Source organism: Miniopterus schreibersii (genome assembly GCF_964146895.1).
Source record: "Miniopterus schreibersii genome assembly, chromosome: 1".
In the NCBI taxonomy this organism is placed as follows: Eukaryota; Metazoa; Chordata; class Mammalia; order Chiroptera; family Miniopteridae; genus Miniopterus; species Miniopterus schreibersii.
In genome coordinates, this window is record NC_138101.1 from 194,837,936 (window position 1) to 194,864,354 (window position 26,419).

Sequence of the window (26,419 nt, forward strand, 5' to 3'; positions counted from 1 at the left end):
CCCGTCCCGAGGCGGCCCCTGTCGGTGTCCGGCTGGTCCCTCAGTCCGCCTCCGGTCGCCGTGTCACCCTAAACCGGCCCTTCCCTGGGCCCCTTCTTCGACGCAGCCCCGCTTCTCCCAGCCTGGCCCCCCTCCTCGAGGGACGGGACCCTGGGTCTGTCCTCTGACCCGAGGCCAGCCCCACGGCTCCTGGACGCCCCCGGCTGGCTCCCTAGTGCTCTCCCGCAGCCGCCCCCAGGAACGGCCGGCCGAGCCCCTGCCCCTCGGGCCAGCCCGGCGTCTCCCCCGCGCCGCCCCTCTCGGGGTCGCGGCCCCTCACTGCGGCCCCCTTCCTGCGGCCCCCAGGAGCTGCCTGCCCCTCGGAGCCGCGGCCGGCCTGCCCTGGGCCCCTCACTGCCGCCCCCTCCCGGCCCCTGCAGCTGCCTCGGTCCTGGCCCCAGTCCCACTCTTCAGTCAACACAGCCGCGATTCTGACCCCCACCTCTCCATGAGACACCCCAGACCTCGTTCCCCCTTCCCCCAAGTCATCCCGGGCCTCCCTTCACCTCGCAACCAGCACCCATGCTGGAGCCGTCCTGCTACCAATCTTCAAAGCCCCGTCGACCCTTTGCCTCCATCCCGAGTCACCACAGTCCTTTCCTTCCTTTCCTCCCAGCCCCGCCGCGACTATCCCAGGACCCTGGTTCCCCCCCAACCTTCATTCGCTGCCCCCCCCACCGGCACCCCCCCCACCCCACCGGCACCCCACCCCCACCCCACCGGCACCCCACCCCGCACAGTCATCTTCCTCCCAGCCTCCCAGAGGCTCCAGCCCTCACTGCTGGCAAACCTAGTTTACGGACCCCCCCTCCCCCGCCCCCAGCCATCCTCTTAATAGCTCCTTTAGCTCTTACTCTCGAATCTTTGATTTCCTTCCAACCCCAGATTTTATACCACCCTCCAGATTTCGTCTTTTTCATTCCCATTCGGGTGCAGTCTTCATCCATCACCCTTTTAGCATTTCCTTGGGTGGAAAATGCTGGAGAAACAGCCTTGGGATATTAGAGATAAAAAGTGTGTATACATTTTATATATGCATATAAAATTGATTTCAGCAATGTTCTGAAGCCACAATGTGATTCTCAAGCTTCAATCTAGAAGCTAGAAGAGTTAAAAAAAAAAAAAAAAGAAACAAATAAAAACCAAACCCCAAACCTCCACAACCCAAACCCAACAATTAGAGACAACTAGAGAGACCTCTGTGGCTGAGGTAGTCACCTAGAGTCCTCAGACCCTTGATTAGTTTTCAGTGTAATGCTTAATTGTGAAACTTTTTCATTAGTCAGTAGTAGCTATATAGGGTCCCTGGAGTGGCACTGGGGGGGCAAGACTGATGGATGTTTGTGTGCATAATTTGTATTTTACGCTTGACAGACACCAGAAGAAATAGAAAGATTGACAGTTGATGAAGACCTCAGCGATATTGAAAGGGCCCTGTATCTGCTCAGGTATTTAGGAAAGTCATTCAGTGAAATTGCTGCTCTTTCCCCTGTGGCTGCGTAGATGAATGCTTTCTGAAATGTCATGCTACGGTTATGTTCAGACTTACCTAGCCATCTGAGCCACAGTACTTTTGCATGCATAGCACTTAATTATGTTACAAATTAAGATGTAGGTATAGACTTACAAATCTGAGAACTGAAATCAAATAAGATTCCTAACTTAAAGAATGTTGGTTGGAGGAGGAGGAACAGAACTAATCGTTTAAATTGACTATCATTCTTTTTTTAATTTTCCAGCTTTCGTGGTTCTCCTAGAACATCCAATAAGTTTAGATGGAATTTAAGACTATCTAGGGATTAATTTAACTGTAGAGTGTGAACCTTATATACTAATTACTATATAGAAAAAAAATCCACAAATATGGTAGTTGAGTTTGTTGCTCAGGATATACTGTCCCTGTTACTTTGGCTATGTGAGCTTTATAATAATGCTTGAGAGATTTTAAAATTTAATTGCATCTACTCTCATTTAAGATTCTTCTCACAAGCTCTACAGAATTGATTAAGGCAAATGTTTGTTACAAAATATTTACAAGCTTTCTCAACTATTTTAAAAACTGAGTTTAGCTTCTTAAAAGTTGATGTGGCAAACATTAATGAACATATCTATGAAAATACTTCAGAAACAGAAAATTTTCTAAGGTGTCTTGTGCACTTTTGTTTTAAATTTTTTTTTTTAAACTAGCCCAACACTTTTTTCCCCTTTTAGCAAAGTAGTTTTCATTTTTGTTTTTCAGAATCAGATTTTGAAAACTGGTGTTACTTACCTCCTGGGATATTTGTCATCCTTGTGTCCTTAGCTTAGGTCTTCTTTGCCAGTTTCAGGTCCCGGCAAGTTACTTGTTTTTTCTTGTTTATAGGTCATGTTTCTAGTCCCATGTTATCCATAGAAGGATCCTGTAAAGAAAAAGAAAAAAAAAGGAAATCCCCTCTCCTTGACATCCATTATAAAAATTATTCTTTAGCCTATTAGTGGCATCTTGGGTTTCTGTTCTTAGTTTAGTGAGAATTTTAGCATTCTTACAATTTAGACCATCCTCTCCAATAATCCTATCACTTTAAAATGTTTCTGGATCTTGGACCTTCCTTCTGTTAATGTTATTGGTGGTCTTTGGTAGAAGGTTCTCATCATTTCTATTTGTTTCTTTAAAAGAAAAACTTTTATTTGGGTATAAATTAACAGTTTGTGTTTTGGTGTTTACATAGAGAGTAATCCAACATTTAACCTATTTTGATATTTTATTGTTATATTTGAAGTACTCCATTGCTTAATAATTAACATGTCCAACACAGTGAACAGTAGTTACAAGCATCTGTCTTTTCTCATAGTCCTTTTCATTGGAGTGGGTAAAAGTTTGGATAAGTTTGTTTTAGCATACAGCAGCTAATGATCTGAAATAAATTCTTTCTTACTCCTACTGAATTCTTTTCTTTGTATAAACCCTGGCTTACAATGAGGAAATGGAGAGTCTTGCTCTACTTACTTGTGACAGCAGATACCTTATTCTAGATATCAGTGACAAGGCTTCTTTTTTAGGATAGCTTATTTGTTTTCTATTTTACTTTTATTGTTTGTTAATGAACCAGGTCTTCTGACTTGTCTGTATTTCTCAGGCACAGAACATAAGTTTCATCCAGTTCTGGAACTTACAAAGCCCTGATAGAGACAGATGAGTCCTTTCATTCTTAGACAAGAGAATTTTAAAAGAGATCCGATATCTTTTTTAGTTTCTTGTGGCTCATCTACCTTGAAGGAGGTTTGCAAGATGACTGAGAAGGCGAACACTAGTTTGGTTGTGTCTGGGTATCCAGCTGAGTTCTTCTATTGTTTTCCTAACATCTCACCACCTCCTGGGGGAAAGTGGGATTTCACCTTTAAGCCAAGACTGTCTGAAAGGTTCTTTCTTCCCTGGGATTCCGGGGAGGGTGTGGGAGTGTTTGTAGAACTGTTCCAAACTTTGCCTCTGTTAAAGCCTCATCTGCTCTCATGTACTGAACCTTCTATTTTAAATGTAATTTATTCCCTTTTTTAAAATTTGTACTCCTCAATGCTGTAGAACCTAATATTGAGTTCTGTGTTTTTTTTCTCTCTCTGATTTTCAGGTTTATTTTTGAGTGCTTTACATTTTCCTTTGTATTGGGTCTTTAATTTCCAGATTTTCTTTTTTACTCTCTGCTTTTGAATGTCAGATTTGTTTTTTAGCTCCCTTACTTTGTATATTAAAACTATTTTGGAGTATTATGTTAAATTAGAATTCAGATTCAGATGTGTAGGAAATTCTTTACATTAGTGGAGATTCTGATAGCATTTAAATAGAATCTAATATTTAAAAAAGTATTATATGCAGAGCACTATCATCCAATAAATAACAAATTACACTGTTTATTATCTTAACCTAAAGTGTGACAGATCAATTGTTAATGCTGTTTTCACAATTAAGTTTAGGATATTCTGGTATTTAAAGATTTGACACAGATGAATTTATGATTTTGCATAAATATGATGCTAATATACCCATCTGTAGCATTTAGCACTGAAGCAAAACAACTTTCCTAATAGTCACAGCTTGTGGATTAGTCAAAATCATACCCCAACATCTTTTTCCTGTTCTCTGTCTTTGTGATTTTGGCATATATTTTAGGAAAGTACTTAAAACGTGAATTATTTTGTTAGAGAAGGATCCTTAAGTATGTATGCTGTGCTTTTTCATTAGGTAAATCTTCACTCATACCTCTAGTTGCATACCAGATAAATTCCAGACTCCTAAACTTGTCATAAGTGACTCCATCTTAGCTGTGTAATGTGGTGTCCCATTAGGCCCTCGCTTTATTTTAACGGCTTGATTGAGATGCAGTTCATATACAATATAGTTCACCCTAAAGTGTAGTGGTCAGTGGTTTTAGTGTATTCAGAATAGTTAACTATCACCACAATCAAGTTTAGAACATTTTCATCACCCCAGTGAGCAGCTCTGTACCTATTAGCAGCTCTTCTGCACTTTGTCCCAACCTTCCCAGCCTTTGGGAACCACTAGTCTATTTTCTGTTTCCATGGATTTGCCAATTCTGAACCTTTCATGTAAATTAAATGATACAGCATACAGCTTTTTGTGACTGCCTTCTTTCACTTAGCATGTCTTCAAGTTTCATCCATGCTGTAGCATGTATCAGTCAGTACTTTATTCTGTTCTACTGAATAGCGTTCTGTTGTGTGGCTTACCGCATTCTGTTCATTCGTTTTGTTCATCAGCTGGTGTACACTTGGGTTGTTTCCTCTCAGCCCTTCATTTTTGAAACAGTCATGCTGGCCTCTTCACTGTTACTTAGATATACTGTGTTTATCCTTACCTCTGCTCTTACCCATCCTGGGATATCCATTTATCCTACTTAGCCAACATTTTCGATCCCTAGGATCCAGCTGTAATCTTGCATCTTTCATCAGGCCTTTCCTGACTGCTGAAACCCCATGGGTCCCAGGCTTCTCTGAGCTCCCATATCATTTAGTGGTTGTATCCCTCAATTAATTAATTATACTTTGTATTCCATAACACGTGTGTGTGTGTGTGTGTGTGTGTGTGTGCGTACGTACATTTTCCTTAACAGATTGCAAGTTCTTGGAGGACAAGCTGTATTTTATGTTGTTGCTATTTTGATTCTTTCTTGTACTTTGCTGTGATGTAAATAAATACCTCTTAGTAGAATAGAGTGTATTTGTTTATTTGAAAATGACCAGAATGCCAGATGGGTTAAGCAATTTCTGATTTTTTGGTATATGCAATAGAATCAGACAGATTTAAGTTATATCCTGTTCTATCATTTATTATCTGTGTGACTATGGGCAAGTTACTTACGGTTGTTAAGCCCTTGTTTTCTCATCTGTAAATGGAAATAATAATTTCTGTTCGCCCAGGTTGTTGCATTATGTGTGGAGCCCCTGCCACAGAATAGGTACCTAATTAATGTTAATCCCCTCTGCCACCTTTCTCTTTTCCCTACTTCCTTGCTGCTTAGGTGTTCAAGGTAGATTTCAAACTTTAAGAGAGGATGACCATATTAATTCCAATAATTTAATAGGGTAACAGGCAAGTGAGGCATATTAGCTGAAGTTTGTGATAAATATCTATTAACTTTCTTTGCTAGTAGTATTTATCAGAAACTAGAATTTCTCAAATTATAAGTAAGCATTTTAAACTGAGTTATAATTATGGTCAGCTTGTATTACAGATTTGTATTTGTTTTACCAAATGACCTTAAGCACTATTTGCTATTTACGTTATGCATTAAATGTGTTGATTGGTTAATGTACCAAACCTAACATTTATGTTGCTTACTTTTGCAGTCACTTGTCACTTTTAAACTATATTTCTCTTTGCACTGTGAATTTTAAAACATTTTGCACTTTTCCTTCCAGGCACCGTCAGGATAAAAGTGCATCTTTAGAACTTTTTCCTTTTTTCTTTCTCTTCCCATATTTTTAAAGGAGTAAGTGCGCCCCCTAGTGATATCACAGGGTGAGAGTTCTGCAGCCAAATCTGGAAATAAAAGTTAAGGTGCTGACCCTATTGAGTGGTAAAAATTGTAACTTTCTTAGAATTAGGGTCCCATGAGGAGTATTCAACCACTGAATATGTGGGTTTCTTCAACCATGAAGAAAGCGTTCAGATTTACTTTTTCACAGTCACCACTTTTGGCTTTATCCTTTGGTATGTGATAATCATGTCAGAAATAATGGCAAAATCTGTTACATCCTCATGCATGGATGTGACATATAGTGTACTTTTCCATCCAAATGAGAGATGTTAATAATGGGAAATATGTGTAACTCAACTAATAGTTACTTAGGACAAATCTTATCAATTTATTGAGTACTTACTATTTATTAGGCATCTCTTGGGCAAATGAATGGGATTGTACTAGCAGATACTTGTGTTCAAGGAAGTACTTGTTTAAGGATGCAAATGCATTTTTCTTAATTTTCAATAGAAGAGAAGTCATCCCCAATTAACAAGTGTGTTGGGCATTGAGAAGAAGGCAGTGTGCTGTGTCAGAAATACTTTATATTAAGACCCATACAGATTGATTCTTGGGGGCTGAGGCTGGCTCATTTACTTACCAAGATACCTTGGATAAGTTTCTTTTCTTTTCTGAGTTCAAGCCTCCTAATCTAAACTGGGAATAATAGTAGGCACATTATAGGATGTTAGGAAGATTCGAGGAAATGTACATAGAGGGCACAGTGCTTGGTGCAGAGTTGCGTTCAGTAAGGGATAATAGTTACTGGCCTTCTAAATCATCTACTTGCAGTTCAGAACACAGTTTACTTTGGATGTGTAGGAAAATTTCCATTCAGAAACTTCATGTGTTATAAAATTTTCTCTCCAGATGGTGCCCCACTGCAGTTAATCCTCCACTGTGATCCAAGGCAACCAATGATCTGCTTTTTGTCATTATGGATTGGTTTTTCATGTTCTAGAATGCAGACATATGTTTTTATATCTCTTGGATAAATGCCTTAGAATGATAGATCATATGGTGAGTGTGTGTGTGTATGTATATATACATATATATTTATTCTTTTTTACAGCTTTATTTAGATATAATTGACACCCAATAAACTGTACATATTTAAACTGTACAGCTTCATGAATTTTGACGTATATTTATACCCATAAAGCCATCGTAACAATTAAGATAATGACCATATACATCACCTCCAAAAGTAACTTTGTGTCCCTTTGTAATATTCTCTCCCCTTTCTCCGATCCCTTACCTCACTTCAGGTAACCATTGATGTGCTGTCACAATAGATTAGTTTGCAATTTCTAGAATGCTATAGAAATGAATCATATAGTAGCTACCATTTTGCCTGGCTTAATTACTCAACATAATTATTTTGAAGTTTATTCATGAAGTTGCATGTATCAATAGTTTATTCCTTTTTGTTATTGATAATTATTCCATTTTAAGGATATAATACATTTTGCATATCCATTCATCAGTTGATAGACATTTGGATAATTTCCAGTTTTTGGCTATTGCAGACTAAATGGCTATAAACATTCATGTACAAACCATTGTGTGGACATGTGCTTTCCATCCCTCTGGTAAACAGCTAGGCTGGAATGGCTGGGTCATTTGTAGGTGTATGTTTACATTTTTAAAGAACTGCTAAACTGTTTCCAAAGTGATGGTGCGATTTTACATTTTCACCAGCAGTGTATGAGAGATGAAGTTGTTCCCTGTACTCGCTGATGCTTGGTATGATCAGTCTCTTTGCTTGAGCCATTCTAGTGGTATTTCTAGTGGTCTAGTGTACTGGTATTTCATTATTTTATAATTGAATTTTCCAGATGACTTAGGGATGTTTACATTCATTTTTGAGCCAGCCATATAGCTTGGTGAAGTATTTTGCCTATTTGTTGGATATTTGCTTTGCAAATATTTTCTTCCAGTCTGTGGCTTGCCTTTTAATTTTTATAAGAGTGTATTTTAAAGAGCAAAGGTTTTTGTGTTTTTTTTTCTTTGCTGTGGTCAAATTTTGATGAGGTCTAATTTATTGCTTTTTTTCTTTATAGTTAGTACTTTTTGTGTTATATTTAAGAAATTTTTTCCAAATCCTAGCTCATTAAAATATTTTGTCTGTTTTCTTTCAGAAGTTTTAAGGTTTAGCTCTTAATTTTAGGTCTCTGATTCATTTCCAGTTATGTGTATGTTGTAAGGGAAGAGTTGAGATTTATCCCCCCTCCCCAAATATGGCTATATTGTTCAATAAAAAGGGCCAGTTTGCTAAAAACCAGGGGATCTGGCATCTGTCTCTGTGATCACATTCAAGTCATTTAAGTTTTTCAGGCACTGTTTCCTTCTCTTTCCTCCATATGATATAATGGGTTAGGCCCAATAGAAATTAAGTTTCCATGTTGTGTCAGCAGGCTATCCTCAGTTCTGAGAAAGAAAACAAAAGCTGTGAACTCCAGTTTCTTATTTCATCCATTAAGAGGTGCTAATGGACATTCCTGAAGGACAGAAGCTCCTTGGATAGTAAAGAGTTTCAGATCTTTAAAAAAGGGTCATATGTAAGATAGATATTAATAATTTAGAAAGTACCTATGTTTCATTAAGGATTGGATGCAATAATATAATCAAACCAAAAATACTATTCATTTTGCTAAATTAAAGTATATCAGAGTTGAACAATATTTTCTTTTTTTAAAAAAAAACACATTTTTATTGATTTTAGAGAGAGAGGAAGGGCGAGGGATAGAGAGATGGAAACACTGATGAGGAAAGCATCAATCAGCTGCCTCTTGCACACCACCTACTGGGGATTGAGCCTGCAATCTGGGCATGTGCCCAGATGGAGAATTGAACCAGTGACCTCCTGGTTCATGGGTCAGTGCTTAACCACTGAGCCACGCCAGTTGGGCTGAACAATGTTTTCTTTAAAGAGTTCTGTACATTGTAGATTTGGTTTGAATAACTTAGGCAGAATGTGTACCTCATATAATTTTCTAATTATTTGGTGGATTTTTAGATATCTTTCTGTTATTGGTTTTTAGTTTAATTATATAATGGTCATAGAACATACTTTGCTTGACTTCAGTTCTTTTAAATTTGCTGAGCTTGTTTTTTGGCCAGAACATGTTGATCTGTTGAATATTCCATGTACACTGGAAAAGAATATGTATTCTGCTATTGTTGGGTATAATGTTATAAAGTGTCAAATAGGTCAAGTTGGTTGATGGTATTTTCAGATTTTCTGTATCTCTAAGGATATTTTCTGTCTACTTGTTCTGTTGACTGTTAAGAGTGGAGTATTGCAGTCTCTAAATTATAACTGCAGATTTGTCTATTCCTTCTTTCAAATCTATAATTTTTACTAATAATAGTTCATGTATTTTGATATCTGCAGTTAGGTATGTATAGAATTTAAGCCATTTTAGTGGATTATTATGTTTTCTTGGTGAATTAATTCTTTTATAATTATGTAATGTTTGTCTTTATCCCTAGAAATAGCCTTTGTCTTGAAGTCTACTTTATCTGATATTAATATACTTACTCCAGCTTTCTTTTGGTTAATGTTTACACAGTATATCTTTTTATGCCAATTTACTTTTTTAGAAAAATAATTTTTATTTTGTAGGTATTTTACATTTCCAGAAACTTTGCAAAGTTACTACAGAGAGTTCCTGTATACCTTTCACCAGTTTGCTTTAAAGCTAAATTCTTACATATCCGTGGCACCTTTGTCAAAACTTGAGAGATTAATATTAACTAAACTACAGACAATTATTTTCACTAGTGTCCTTTTTTCTGTTTCAGTATCTAATCCAGAATACCACACTGGATTTAGTTGGCATTGCTCCTTAGTTACTTCGTGGCTGTGGCACTTTGTTAGTTTTTCCTTGCTTTTCATGATTTTGATAGTTTTGAAGAATACTGGTCAGGTATTTTGTAGACTGTCCCTCAACTTGTGTTTGTCTCATGTTTTTCTCCTTATTAGATTTGGTTATGGGCTCTTGGGAGAAATGGTGAAGTGCCTTTCTCATCTCATCATTTCAGGGGGTATACACTGTCAACATGACTTATCACTAGTGATATTAATCTTGATCACTGGGTTAGAGTAGTATCTGCCAGGTTCCTCCACTGTAGGAGTGGTGAGAGAGGACCTCCCAGCCTTGGTCCTGGTCTTAGGGGAAAGACAAAGCATTCAGTTTCTCACCATTAAGTATGATGTTGACTGTAGCTATTTTATAGATAACATTAAGGAAGTTTCCTCTATTATTAAATTGCTGACAGTTTGTTTTTGTTTTTATCATGAATGGGTATTAAGTGCTTTTTTAAAATCCTCACCTAAGGATATGTTTTTATTGATTTTTTTTTTTTTTTTAGACAGGAAGGAAGAGAGAGAAAGAGAAACATCAATGTGAGAGAGAAACATTGATTGGTTGCCTCCTGTAGGCTCCCCTACTGGGGATGGAACCTGCAACTTCGGTTTGTACCCTGGCTGGGGATCGAACCCACAACATTTGGTGTACGGAAAGATGCTCCAACCAACTGAGCAACCCAGCCAGGGTGGGTATTGAATCTTGTCAGATGTTTTTTTCTGAATTTATTAATGATATATGTCTTTTCTCATTTTATTTTTTTAATATGCTGAATTATACTGATCAGTTTTCAAATGAACCAGTCTTGCATTCTTGAGATGAAATCCACTTGGTCATTTGACCAAGTGAGTCTTTTTATATGTTTCTGGACTCTATTCGCTGCTATATTTTTAAGGATTTTTGCATCTATTTTGATGAGAGATATTGGTCTGAAGTTTTGTTTTCTTGTAATACAAAGTAACAGTTTTGGTTTCAGGGGAATGCTCATGAAATGACTTGGGATGTGGCTTCCTATTTTCTGGAAGAGCTTGTGTAGAATTGGTATTCTTTTTTAAATGTGAGGTAGAATTCACCCATTAAACCATCTGGGACTGAAATTATTTTTTGAAAGGTTTTTAACTAAAATTCAATTTAGTTAATAAATGTAGGGCTATTCCTGCCATGAATTTCTTTTTGAGTGAGTTTTGGTAGTTTTTTTCTTTCAAGTCCAGGCATACCTTGTTTTATTGCTCTTCACAGATGTTATGTTTTTTACATATTGAAGGCAAGACTCTCCACCAGCAAAGATATTATGACTTGCTTTATTGCGTGGTCAGGAACTGAACCTGCAATATATCATAGTATGCCTATATTTGACTTTATTTCATCTGAGTTATTAAATTTATGGGCATTTAACTGTGCTATGCTAGTATTCCCTTTTAATGTTTGTGGGATCAATAGTGATGTCCCTTCTTTAATTTCTGATATTGGTAATATGTGTCTTCTCGATTTTTTTCTTGTTTAACATGGATAGAGATTTATCAATTTTACTGATCTATTCAGAGAACCAGCTTTTGGTTTCATTATTTTTCTCTAATGTTTTTGTTTTCAATTTCATTGATTTTTGTTGTAACATGTATTATTTCCTTCTGCTTGCTTTGCATTTAATTTTCTCTTCTTTCTCTAGTTTCTTAAGGTGGAAGCTTAAGTTAGTGATTTTAGTGCTTTTTTCTGTTCTAACATACGCATTTGAATGCTGTAGATTTCCTTCTATGCACTGTGTTAGCTGCATCATACAAATTTTGATATGTTATACCTTCATTATCATTTAAATAAAAAAATTTAAAAATATCTAGAGACTTCCTTGACTTATAAGTCATTTAGAAGTGTGCTGTTTAATTTTCAAATATTTGGGACTTCTTCAGATTTTGCTGTTACTGATCTCTAGCTCCATTATGGTTTGAGAATGTGCTTTGCCTGATTTCTGTGACTTCCTCCTTCTTCCTTATTGCAGGTCTGATTTCATTTCCTCTGTCTGTCTTCCCTTGGGGTATACCCCAGTTATCCTTGCTGTTCATTAAACATACCAAGTACACATCTACCTCAGGGCTCTTAGACTTACTGTCCCTTCTGCTTTTAGTGTTTCCTCAGATACTTACATTGCTAGCTCTATCATTTCTTTCAGATCTTTACTCAAATGTCGGTTGCTTACTTATCTCTGATATATGGCACCGCCATCTACTTAATGTCACAGCTTAAAAACCTGGGAGTATCCTCAATTTTTCCTGTTCCTCCTGTCTCTAATATTTAAACAACCTAAATCTTTCTTTTACAAAAGAAAATCATTCACAGGATTTCAGTAGTTTTCTGATATAAACATTAAAAAAACACATTTGTTTAGTCAAGATGGTTTTCAAATCCTTGATTAGCAGAAACCTGCTGGAGGGTCAAAATTCCATTGTTTTTACTTTGTGAAACACTCATTTCTTTTGGTACACTAGTGGGCAGATAGATATGACCTCCTTTTTTTTTCTTCAGGAAAATACTTCTTACATTTTAGCTCTAGTCACTTTATTATTAAGGAGTATATATTATAATCAGCCTGTAGACTAATTTCATATTTCTTTTTATTAGGTAGTGAGATATATAACATGTTTTTTTAAAAAAAATGTTGCTAAGAAACATGGAGCACAGCCACTAAAATCTGTGTGACCTTGGTAACATTATTCAGCTTCTCTGTATTGTCAGTAAAGTGAGGGAGATGTACTAGTCATGCTGTTACAATTCTTTCTTACACTGTCACTCTGTAAATTTAACTCAGTGCTCACCGCAGCTATTGACTTGCCTCAGGTGGTTAGTGCATTCATTTCTTGATGTCCTTCAAAAAAGATTGACTTATTTTTAGGTAAAAAAATCCCTAAAACTCTGGGTATACTAGTGTTCTTTTGACTAGTATTTTCTAAAAAATATTAGTGTTCAATAGTTTGCATGTTAAACGTGTCCTTTTGTTTTGTGCAGGTAAATAGTGTATAAATAAGAATAGAGTACCTTGTTATTTCATCAAATAATTATTTTAGAACTAAAAATCTTACATATTGTGATTTAAAAAGTCTATTGTACCACTTAGTTTCTTCATGATTCTCACATAAATAAATAGCACGTGAACCTCTCCTATGTTAAAATATAGGTATAAAATTTAGGTAAGATATATATATCATTATTTATTCATATGAGTTATTTATTATGGACTAATATTTACTCATTGAATTACATATGGTATAATTATGTTTCCTCAGACAGGTTTTTTTTTCAAGACCACTAAAGGACTGGTAATTTCTATATTGCCAAAGGAATGATATAGTTGTCTAAAATAGTTCTTGTATTATAGGGGACATCATGGAGAAATTTGACTTTCTTTCTTTCTTTTAAAGAAGCAAATATATGTTTGAACTTAATTTGAATTAATTGTTATTTGGGAACCCAGGAGATATTTTATAAGATCAATAGGTTTTTGTTTTTCTTGTTTTGTTTTGTTTTTTAAATTAGAATTTTGCTTTGTGAAGATAGTGTTATGACTCTCACAATAACTAGTTGGTTGACCTTGAGCAACTTCCATAATCTCTGTAGATGTTGGTTTCTTCATTGTCACGATGTGAGGACGTGAATTATATTTCTAAGGCCCTCTTTAACTCTAGTAATCCAACATATCCTATCTTTTGCATTAGAGAAAAGGGATTATTATTTCATACAGCTTTTACAAGATTGATTTTTGGTTGACTGATGAACATTTAAATTTTATAATTGATTTGTTTGTATTACATTTCTTCTGATTCAGTGACTCAGTAATAACATCAGTCAAATGAACAGTGAGGACCCACAGTATATTGCTAGGGACTCTCTTTCTGAATCAGATTTTCCACTCCTAGATTTCAGTTGTTGTCTCCATGAGATAATTTCCAAGTCTGTGGCTATAGCTTGGGCTTTTCTCCCCAACTCTGGACCAGGACTGCCTGCTGGGTCGTGTCACCATGATGTCTTTACCAGCATGGCTCCCTGGCTTTTCAAACTCAGTGTGCCTGTAACTAAATTCATCATTTTAAATCTAAATGTGTCTCCACTTGTTACTGAAGCCTGATTATCCTTTAATTTAATTCAATTTATTTTAAAATCCTCACCAGAGGACATGCTTAGACAGAGGAAGGGAGAGAGAGAAAGAAAAAGGTCAGTGTGAGAGAGAAACATCAGCCGGTTGCCTTCTGTATGTGCCCCAAACGGGGATGAAACCCACAACCTGGCACGTGCCCTGACCGGGACCTGAACCAGCAGCCCTTCGGAGTGCAGGATGTGCTCAACCTACTGGCCCCTCTGGCTGGGCCCGATTATCCTAAATCACTGCAGGGAAATCTGGGAACAATTTTGTACTATTCTTTCTCCTTTCAAAAATTAGTTCTGTATCAAGTCCTATTGATTTTACTTCTGCAAGAAGCAGTTTCCTCCTTTCTATTCTAATTCAGATACACAGAAACTGAGTTCTTTGTTTTTATTGTTTTCTTTCTACTTCTAGAGCTCAGTGACTGACAATGCATGAGAGTTCAGTGAATCTTTGTGACATGACTGAATAAATCCCATCTAATGTGGGACTTTTGAACACACTGTTCCTTCTGCACTTTGTTTTCACTGGTCCGACTCATTTTTTAGATCTCAGCTCTTCAAAGAAGCCCTCCCTTGATCTCCAAAGTAGGTGATGTTCTTGATAGTGCTATGTACTGCTCCTTTATAGGTCTTTGCACACTTAGGATGATTTGGTTACTTTTTAAAAATTAGTGATTTTAGAGTGTGAGGAAGGCAGAGAGAGAGAAACATTGATTTGTTGCTCTGCTTACTTATGCATCATTGGTTGTTTCTTGTATGTGCCCTGACTGGGGATCAAACCCACGACCTTGGCATAGCGGGAAGACACTAACCAACTGAGCTATCTGGCCAGGGCTCTATTTGATTTGATTTTTGTTGTTTAATACATGTCTTCTCTGGCTGTAAAGCTCTAATAGGATAGGGTCATGTCTGTGTGTACCACCATATCCCTGCTCAGGCCTTAGTTCAGTGCCCAATATGTAACTTGTCTGACAAATTCTATGGCTAGGCATAAGACATTATTGGATTGTATTGGAGAATCCAAAACCAGTGCCTGATCATCAGCAGGTCCTCAATAAATACCTGAATTACTGAACACCTCAGTCCACCTGTCTTCTACAGGTTAAGTAATTGGGTCCCTTCCCCTTCCTTTCATAGCTATTTATCATCCTTTCTTCCTGCAGGTTACAGTGATTTGGCCTGATTTTATCTCAGCTTTATACAACTGTCAGTTATTATTCTGCTTTCGCTCCTGGGTTCCTCGCTTACTGGGTTAGCTGCTATGTAAACCCAGTCTTCTTATCTATCCCTTTCCCCTGCTATGTTCTATAGTTATATATTTTTAAAAAGTATTTTGAAAAGGATGTTTGCTGCCACTTGTTAATGGGGAAATAGAAAGGCTGATTTTAAAAAAATAATGGGAGAGGTAACAATGTTTCCAGAAATCTTCCAAATTTGTATATTTATTCCTGAACTCATAATTTATAACCCTTTCAATATTCTTGCTATAGGTCCTATATTTAGGGTAGACCTTAGTAATACTTCCTTTTCCTCTTTGCAAAATACTGTGTAGAACAGTGATTTTCAAATGATTTTTTTTTTTTTTTTTACCATGACTCACAGTAAGGAATACATTTTAAATTGTGACCTGAATATACACACATGTATTTGTGTTTGTGTACTAATATGTATAATTGGATACTAAATGTTAATAATTATCCTTCTAAGTATAATAAATTAAAAACATGGAAGGTAACAACAAATATAATCTTAATATTGAAATAGAATATGGAAAAACCTCAAACAAAAATAAGGGAAGACTTCCAAATGCAACAGGTATGTCTGTCCCTTAATAAGTACGTTCCACTGCCGAATGAGCAAGGATAATGCTCATCTTGCATACTCGTGCCATCTGCTGTGGGTGTGAGGGAGGAAGGAAAGGGTCATGTAATTCTAAGATGTGTACCTGGAGAGTCAGAGGGCTGGTTCTACCTCTGTTGGTAAAAAGAGGGAGGGGAAAATGAGCTCAGTTCTGATGGGAAGTTGAAGAGCCGCTCAGCAGGAAACCCCCTTTGTGAACCTGGCGATTCTGGTTAATGAGCTGTGTTGACGTGGCGTTGGGATAGTGAAAGATACGTAGTGGAAATTGTTAGTAAAGGAATTTATTGTAACGTGACTATTATTAAGTAATTCTTGTGCAGATTTTTCTCTTGTGAACTGATCAACTTAGAGACATTTTTAGGCCGACAGTTCAGCTACCTCTTATGACAGGACCATGACCCTAGGTTACCAGGTATGGTGGCCCTCGGTTATGAGCTTAGAAATCATAGGGTAGAATCCTGGCTCTCATCTTTAATAGTTGGATGACTTTGGGTAAATCACTTTTTTTTTTCTGGGACTCAGTTTCCTCAACTGTAAAGTAAGGATAGAAATATATTGCATATCTGTTGTCAAGAATACTGTGAAAATGTGTATAAAGTGCCTTGCCTGGCACATAGTAGACCCTTAAATGTTAACTTTCCTTTTATTCTTTCTTTGATGCTGTTAAAAATAGAGTTTGTTTCTCTGTGATTCTAAGCATGGTGACTGCAAGCAGAGCTGAATGGTTCTCTAACTATGTAAACCTTTAAGATGATGTTTTGAAGATTTAATATTATTAAGGATTCAATTTTGTAGTAATAACATGAAAATATGCCACATTTGAAAAATTACTGACGTTATAGATTGGTGTTCAGTATCTTCTGCTTTATATTCTTGAGTCATCTTTGTCTTTTTTTTTTTTTTTTACCCCAACACCACCCCAAGCCCAAGTCCAAGCCCAGCCTCAACCCCAACCCTATCCCTAACACCTACCCCTAATCCGAACCCTACCCTAACCCTAATCTTAACACTAACCCTAATCTTAACCACAAACCAAACCCCAACACAAACCACAAACTCAACCCCAACCCTAACCCAACCGCAACCCTACCCCAAACCTAACCCTAACCCCTAAGCCGAACCCTACCCTTAACATAAACCTAACCCTAAACTTAACCCTAACCCCTAACCCTACCCTACCTCAATCCTAACCTTAAAACTAACCCTAACTTTAACCCCACCCCATCCTGAACCCTAACCCTACCCCAGCAGCACCCCTACACCAGCACCAACCCTACCCCTAACCATAAACCTAACCCTAAACTTAACGCTAACTGTAACACTAAACCTATAACCCTAACACTAACCTGAACCCTAACCCTAGAACCCTACCAAAAACCCTAACACTAACACTATAACCCTAACCCTAAAACTATCCCTAACTCTAACACAATACCCTAATCCAAACACTAACACTAACCCTAATCTTAACCATAACCCTATTGCTCTAAATTCTAATCCTAACGCTAACCCTTACACAATCCCTAACTCTAACCCAATAAATTTAATCCTAACACTAACTCGAACAAAAACTCTATTACCCTACCCTTAACCCTAAACCTAGAACTAATACTATAACCCTTAGGAAAACCCTAATCCTAACTTTAAGCCTAAACCTAACCTTAACTATAACCTACTATAACCATATAGTACAAACCCTAACTCTAATTCTACACTTAAGATTAACTCTAAATGTATCCCGATAACCTTAACCATAACCCTAACACTAGCCCTAAACCTATAACATGAACCTTTAGCCTAACCCTAACCATATAACCCAAGCTCTACCCCACCCCTAAAACTACCCCTAATCATAGTATGATAACACTAATCCTAAACTAAACTTAAACCTAACCTTTTAACAGTAACCCTAACATTAATGTTCACCCTAACTCTAAGCCTAAACCCAAAACTTAGAACACAAACCATAACCCTATCCTCACACCAGTAAGTTACCCTAACCTTATAACCCTAACACTAACCCTAAACCTAACTGTATATTCCTAACACTATAAACCTAACTACCAACCCAAACACTAACCCTATAACCATAACTTTAACCCTAAACATCACCCTATCCCTAACACTAACCCTATAATTTAAACCATACTCCTAACTCTAACACCTAATAATTCCAAACTAAACCATAACACTAACCCTGACCCCAACCAAAACATTATAACCCTATCCCTAACTCTATAACACTAAACTTAACCTAACCCTAACCATATAAAGCAACCTCATTGGTACTCTCGTAAAGGAACCTCACAGTTATCGCCGTAAAGCAAACTCCCAGTAAATGTCTTAATACAGCATCACAGTTACTGCCGCAACCTCACAGTCACTGTTGTAAAACAACCTCACAGTTACTGCTCGAGTCATCTTTGTCTTAAAAGAGAGTTTTGTCTTTCTTGGAAGTTTAATTCTCTAAGCTAATCATTTAATTAATTTTGTTCTATTCATGAAAATAACCTTTAATAATTTACTTTGAGTAAAGAATTAAATATCAACTATTTAAAGTTTAGTTTTCATTGCAAACTCAGAGCAAGGCCTGTTGGCATCTGCTTCATTTAAATTCAAGCAGTGTCAGCTACTTATGTGTTATATTTTGGATTTTAAAATGAGAGTTGCTAGGATTAGGATCTCAGACTCTGCATATACAAATCATTTCAGATCCTACACATAGTCGAACAGTAGCATAGCTAGAATTCTCAGATTAATTTCTCTAATAGTGACATGTTGTGCTGTCTTTTTTTGGATAGCATATACTCCTCCCCCTCTCGCTTTTCTTACTGGTTTAGGATTAAATAAAGTGTGAAGGTTGTCTGGCTAGGAAAAGAGGATTTTTGCTCTGTAGTCAGGATTATTAGTGTGTGAATCTGTTTTTCTCATTAGATTTTGAGCTCTTAGAAGGTTGAAGCTAATTACAAGAATAGAGAAAGACAATATGGTTGGTATCTAGATTTGTTCTAACATTCAGCTTATTCTTTTTTGTGGGGAAGGAAATGGGTTTCATAGCACAGATAGTTTCGTTTTTAGAGACCCAGGATAATGTTTCTGAAAGTGCTTTAGGCAATATGATGTACCAAGAACTTATGATCCTTTTCTTGATTTCTCACAAATTGCTTCCTTCCAGCATCATTTAGAACCAACTTTTTTTTTTTTTTTTTAAATGATATGTTCTTAATAGCTTTAAGCAGCATAGTTATAAGTTTTTCTCTAGTAGTGCTACATACATGGCTTAGGATCAGGAGTGGGATGGAAAAAACAGATGGATGGGTTTGGTATTGGCTGGGTGCACAGGTTGAAAGAGAGGCAGTGTTGTATAATGGTTTGTGTATAGGTTTTGGATTATACAGGCTGGGTAACTTTGGGCAAGTACCTGCATCTCTCTAAGCCCTAAATTGCTCATCTATAAAATGGAGCTAATAATAATATTTAACCTACCTCATAAAATTATTGTGAGAATTAAATAAGATGACTACAAATAAGGTGCTTATTATTATTAGCATTGTGCCTAGTATGTAGTATATTAGATACTATTTTTATTGTTATTAGGAGGAGGAGAATTGAAAGAGTAAGGTCATTAGTGGGACTGTAATTGAAGTGATAGGGAGGTTCAGGCTGGCAAGTAGGAAAGTAAAAACTAGTAAGAAAGTAAGAAATATTAGAAACTGGAGAATAAGAAGGAATTGAAGGATTAGAAATGTGATAAGAATGAAAAATGGGTTTAGCAATGGAAAAAAATAGAAAGTTAAGAGTTTATAGGCAGCCAGTGAGATCAGAGTTTGAGATTCTAGAAATGGAGCATTTCCAGGTAATGATTGATCCAGCTTTTAAAAATGGTTGTTTATGTGGAGACCAATTTAAATCAGATATTTATGGAAGCTTTTCAGTGTGCTAGATACTGTGCTAAGCATGGGAGAATGTAAAATTTGGACAAAACATTATTGGTTTAAAGGGGGTCAAAAACTAGCTATTCGTTATTCACTTGATTGATGAAGTTACCATGACACTGGCAGGAGCTGGGATGACAATGAAGACTGCGAAATTTTTTATTATCGCAAAATATGCTTGAGTGGATTGACTTGTTTTTCATTGGTTTAAGATATTACTATAAATGGCTCTTTAAAATAGGTGCATCTCCCAATGGGAATAAAATAATTAGTAACATTAATTTAGAATTTAAAAGATAGCTGTCCTAAATTCACTTATCTAACTAGTCTTTTTTTCCCCTCCTCTTTCCTTTTTAGTCACTAGTGCACAGATTAGATGATTAACCCAGTTATTTTTCATTTTAGAAGAATGGTTTGCTGAGTGGGCTTGTGTCCTTCTTGTTTCTTAGAAAAGAAACATGTCCCAAAGAATGGCACAATTGGGGCAAAAAGGAGCAGCTCGTGGTGTAGCCAGGACGATTGTTCCTTGTGCCTTTTACTTGAAAGTTGTAGGTTTTGAAATCTAGGAAGCTTATTTTATAAAAAAATATATAAGTAAAATGTTGATTAAACATTTATTTTAAAATTATATGTACCATATCAAATAGCAATAAAGTGAATTTTATACTGTTGACTTAAACCTATGTTGATTGTTTTTGTGTTTCTCCCATTCAGTGATTGGTGGCATAGATTCACACATATTTGGTTTATTTATTCTGATTGGGACCAAAGTCAGCAGGAGATAATAGTAGGTCCACAACACCCAAGATATTCCCAGGCGTAAATTCCACTTGATTATGGTGCATGATCGTTTTAATGTATTGCTGAGTTCGGTTTGCTAATATTTTTAATTATGATGTGTCTGGGCGTGGGCCTCTTTGGGTTCTTCTTGCTTGGGACTCTCTGTGCCTCCTGGACTTGTGTGACTTTTTCCTTGACCAGGTTAGGGAAGTTTTCTGCCATTATTTCTTCAAACAGGTTCTCTGACCCTTGCTTACTTTCGACCTCTTCTGGCACTCCTATGATGCTAATATTGTTATGTTTCATGTTATCCCACAGCTCCCTTAAACTATCCTCCTGTTTTTAATTGTTTTTTTCTTTTTGGTTCTCTGATTGAGTTATTCTTTCTACTCTGTCTTCTAATTTGCTGATCTGATCCTCAGCTTCCCCTAATCTGCTGTTAATTTCTTTCAATGTTTTTTTATTTCTATTATGTCATTCTTAATTTCCTTCATTCTTTCTATATCTTTTTTCAATGCTGGTGAGCATCTTTATGAGCAGTATTCTGAACTCCGTATCTGATAGATCGCTTATCTCCATTTCATTTAGCTCTTCTTCTAGAAAATTATTTTGTTCTTTCCTTTGGGGCTTGTTTTTTTGTCTCCCCATTTTATCTGCCTGTTTGGATTTGTTTTTATGTATTGGTTGGATCTGCTAGGACTCCCAGTTTTTTGGATGGTTTCTGGTGCAGGCGAATGTCAGATGCTGTTTGTGACTGTCCTTGAGTACCCTGTTTGAGGTTTTCCACACTCTACAGCGTCTGGTTTCCTCTGCTGGGGCTGGGTGTGTTTGGATAGGACCAAGATGTGCACCAAAGTCTGCTTTTCTGAGCCCTGGTACCAGAAGCAAATCAGGCAAAGACTCAAAGCACCCAGTCTCTTAATGCGCCTCAGGCTGTAGAAACTGCAGGGTGGGGTGGCTGATTGTCATCATTCTCTTAAGGTGCAGCAGGCTGTAGAAACCACGGCGTGGGGCCAGAGGTTTTCCAGCAGGATGGGTCAATTGCTTCCCCCTAGGCAAAATATGCTCAGAAGCCTAAATGTCTGCCTGAGAAAGATGTCTTCTGCAGTATGAGGGAATGACTCAGCACTGGGGTCCATATGGGTCCCCTCTGAGATCTTTTCCCCCAGCCAGCTCCCCTGGATTCTCCTCACACTGCTCTAGTCCACTCTACCTCTGCTGGGGCCCAAGGTGAGTGGCTGCACATGAAACTTTGTGCGTTGTCCCTTTAAAAGGGTGCCTGCATTTCTAGCCATCTCTCCCTGGCAGGCAGAAACCCGCTGTTTTTTACAGCCAGATGATATGTGGGTACCTTTCTCAGTTCTGGTGCTCTGGGCTGGAGAGCCCAGCTTGGGGTTTAGACCCCAAGTTCACAGTGGGAACCCTCAACAACTGAAATATCCCTCCAAACCTTCAGCTGCTGCCTGTGGGAACTGAGCAAACCCTCTAGTGCCTCTGTACTTTACTAGTCTCTATGTGGTCTCCACTTTTCCTTTTGGTTATGATGGTGCTCCCCAACTAGTCTTCAGTTGCAGCTGATTATTCAGGGTGGTTTTTCTATGTTTTAACTGTAATTCGAGTTTGTTCCCGGGAGAGTGTCAGTGTAGTGTTCACTCAATCTGCTGCCATCTTGGAAACTGATCCCTTTATCTTTATGTAATGTCCTTCTTTGTCTGTTATTATAGCCTTTGTTTTAAAGTATATTTTGTCTGATATAAGTATTGATACCCCAGCTTTTTTTTTTTCTTTTCATTTGCAGGAAATATCTTTTTCCTCTTTTTACTTTTAGTCTGTGTGTGTCTTTCGTTCTGAGGTGGGTCTCTTGTAGAGAGCATATATATTGGTCTTGTTTTCTTATCCATTCAGCTACCCAGTGTTTTTTTATTGGAGCATATAATCCATTTATATTTAAAGTGATTATTGATAGGAAAGTATTTATTGCAATATTATTCTTTATAATTACATTCCTCTCTCTCTCTCTCTCTCTCTTTTTTAAAGAAGTCCCTTTAATATTTCTTGTAGTACTTGTTTGGTAGTGGTGAACTCCTTTAGCTTTTTCTTCTCTGGGAAGATCTTTATTTCTCCTGCAATTTTAAAGAATAGCTTTTCACATCTCTGCCCTTGCTATTAGTCTTGATGTGGCTTCTTCTTTAAGTTCTTGGTTATAAGACTTCTGTTCAACTAGCCTGCAGTTGATTATTCAGGTTGAATGTTATATAATTTAGTTTTAATTCCAGTGTTGTCCTGGGAGGCACCAAGTGCAACTTCTACCTACTCTGCTGCCATCGTGGATCATCCTAGATTTTGTTTGTTGATAGAGATTATGGTGATTACAATTTAGGTTCATTTCTTTTATCCTTTCAAATCCTGTTTACAGTAAGCATTGCCATTTATCTATTGTTATGTGCTTTTCTGATATCTTATTACTGTCAAAGTTTAATGACATTCTCATTTTGTTTCTGTTACCAGTAACTTGCTCATTTTGCTTGGATGCCCAAAGGACTTTTCTTTTTCTTTAAAGTCCAGTAATATATCTCAGTGTCAGTTATACTGGATTGATTTTCTCAGGTATATGGTGTGCTCCTTTGAATCTTTTTTTATTTCAAGAAAGTGTTTTCTTAATAACTTTTTTTTTAAAGCTTCCCTTAAATAGGTTCTTTTTTAGGGACTTCTCTTAAAACTATATTTGACCCTAGCCTGTTTGGCTCAGCAGGTAGGGCGTTGGCCTGAGTATTGAGGGGTCCCAGTTCAGTTCTGGCCAAGGGCACATACCTCTCTTGCAGGTTCGATCCCTGGACCTGGTCAGGGCACATTTGGGACGCGACCAATAGATGTGTCTTTCTCACATTGATGTCTCTCTCTCTCTCTTTCTCTCCCCCTCTCTCGCACTTTCTCTGAAAAAGCAATGGAAAAAAATATCCTTGGGTGAGGATTAAAAAAAAAGGTATATTGGATCTTCTTTACCTGTCTAATATATCACTTTCTCTCAAATCCTTTTTGATCTTGTACCCTGCCACACTGCTAGACTCACTTATTAGTACTACTAGCTGTTTTGTACGTTACAGCTTAATTTCTTCCTTTTTAGTACATAAGCCTCTTATTTTTATTACCTGTTGCACTTGCTCAAACCTCCAACACAATGCTAAATATCAGTGATAACAGTGAACATCCTTGCCTTGTTCATGATTAGGGAGGAAGTATTTGTTCTTTCACTGTTAAGTAGGATGTTAGCTCTAAGTTTTTCATAGATGCCCTTTATCTGGTTGAAGAAGTTCCCTTTTGTTTCTAGTTTGTTGATGGTTTTAAATCATGAATGAATGTTGGATTTGTCATGTTTCTGTTTGTTGAGATGTTCATATGTGTTTTTTAAAAAGTCTGTCATATTGATTTATTTTTAAAAAATTAAACTTTTTCTTTTGAAATAATTATAGATTCACATACAGTTGTAAGAAATGATACAGACACCCATGTTCTCTTTCCCCAGTTTCCCCCTATAGTAAAATTTTGAAAAACTATAGTATAGTATTACAACCAGGATATTGACACTGATATAATCAAGACAATTAATATTTTCATTACCCAGTTTACACTATTATAGTCACATCTTTTTCCCTTCTCCCCCACCCACATCCGTCTCTAACCCCTGGAAACCACTGTCGTCTTCATTTGTATACTTTTGTCATTTCAAGAATGTTATACAAGATGGTGCAAAAGTAGGTTTACAGTTGTGAGTATGTGAAGCACAGAGTTTATTCTTGTATTATTATCTGTTAATTATCGTATAATTTTCTATATGAACAACTGTACACCCACCCTGTATAAATGGAATCATACAGTATGTGACCTTTTGGGGTTGGCTTTTTTCACTCAGTGCAATTTGTTAGACGTTCATCAGGTTGTTGCATCTGTCCATACTTGGTTCCTTTTTTATTGCTGAGTAGCATTCCATAGTATGGATTTACCACAGTTTGTTTAACTATTCACCCATTTAAGCATATATAGGTTGTTTATATTTTTTGGTTCAAATAAATCTGTTATAAGCATTTACCCACTGGTTTTTGTGTGAATATAAGCTTTCATTTCTTTGGGATAAATGCCCAACGGTGCAATTGCTGGTTGTATGTTGTTGCATGTGTAGTACTTTAAGAAACTGCCAAGTTGTTTTCTAGAGTGGCTATACCAGTATACATTTCCAGTGAAATTACCTGGACCTGGAAAATTTTTTTAAGGAGTTTTAAAATTGAATTCAATTTCCTCAATAGTTGTAGGTCTGTTCAAATGATGTATTTCATACTGAGTGAGTTGTGGCAGTTTGTGTTTTGTAAGGAATTGTTCCATTTTGTCTAAGTTGTCAGATTTATGTGTATAGAATTATTTATATTATTCTTTTATTATCCTTTTGATGGCTGAAGGGTCTGTAGTGATACCCTCTGTTTCAATCCTGGTATTGGTAATTTGTATCTTTTCTCATTTTTTGTCAGTCTTACTAGAGGTTAGTGAATTTTATTGATTCTTTAAAAGAACCAGGTCTTTGTTTTACTTATTTTCTCTGTTGTTTTCTGTTTTTATTTCATTAATTTCTGCTCTTTATTATTTCTTTCTCTGCTTTGCATTGTGATTATTTTGTTCTTCTAAGTTCTTGGAGTAAACATTATTTATTTGAGATTTTTTTCTCTTTTCTATTGTATGCATTTAGTGTTATAAATTTCTTCCTCTACACTGCTTCAGCTGTGTCCCACAGATTTTGATATGTTATATTTTCATTTTTATTCAGTTCAATGTATTTTTAAAATTTTTATGGGATTTCCTCTTTGATCCATGGATTATGTAGAAATGTGTTATTTCGTTTCTAAGAATTTGGAGATTTTTATATTATTTTATATTATTGACTTCTTATTTAATTCCATTGTGGTCAGAGAACACTATGATTTTAATTTTTAAAAAATTATTGAGAATTATTTTATGGCCTAGAATATGGTCTTTCTTGATATAGGTTCTTTGGGCATGTGAAAGAATGTGTGTTCTGCTTTGGTTGGATGGAGTGTTGTATAAATGTCAATTAGATCTTTTTGGTTGATGGTGTAGTGAGTTCTTCCATGTCCTCAATGATTTTCTGCCTAGTTGTTCCATCAATTGTTGAGGGAGGGGTGTGCAAATCTCTACCTGTGTATTTGTCTGTTTCTCCTTTGAGTTCTGTCAGTGTTTTGTTTCACGTTTTTGTAACTCTGTTCGGTGTATACACATTTAGGATTGTTATACCTTCCTGGTGTATTGCCTCTTTTATCATTATCTAAAGCCCCTGTCCATATCCAGTGATTTTATTTTTTCTGAGGCCTACTTTATCTGATACTAATATAGTCACTCCTGCTTTCATTTGATTCACAATTCTATGATATATTGTTTTCTGTTCTTTACTTTCAATCTGCTGATATTGTTATATTTGAAATTAATTTCTTATAGGCTGCAATCAGTTGAGTCATGTTTTTAAATCCACTCCACCAATTCCTGCCTTTTAATTGATATATTTAGACCATTTCCATTTAACGTAATGATTGATATTTTGGGGCTTAAGTCTGCCATTTTATTTTTCTGTTTTCTGTTTATTCTTTTCTGCTTCTCTTATGTGATGTTTTATCTTTACATTTATGAGGCATTAGAGATCATATATTTGTTTCCTAATTGGAAAATTAGTGAATAAAGGTCACCAAATGCTCAATGCTAAATATTACTGATGTTAGTTTACCCAGTG

General features: G+C 36.7%; 1 protein-coding gene across 2 annotated transcripts in view; it reads left to right on the forward strand.

Annotated features, from left to right (window-relative positions):
* Nucleotides 1-26,419, forward strand: part of PPP4R4 (protein phosphatase 4 regulatory subunit 4) — a 74,428-nt gene that overhangs the window by 360 nt on the left and 47,649 nt on the right. For both annotated transcript variants that reach the window (XM_081132997.1, XM_081132998.1), the window contains exon 2: nucleotides 1,414-1,487. In XM_081132997.1, coding sequence (XP_080989123.1) covers nucleotides 1,414-1,487 — 74 coding nt within the window. The remainder of the gene's footprint in view (nucleotides 1-1,413; nucleotides 1,488-26,419) is intronic.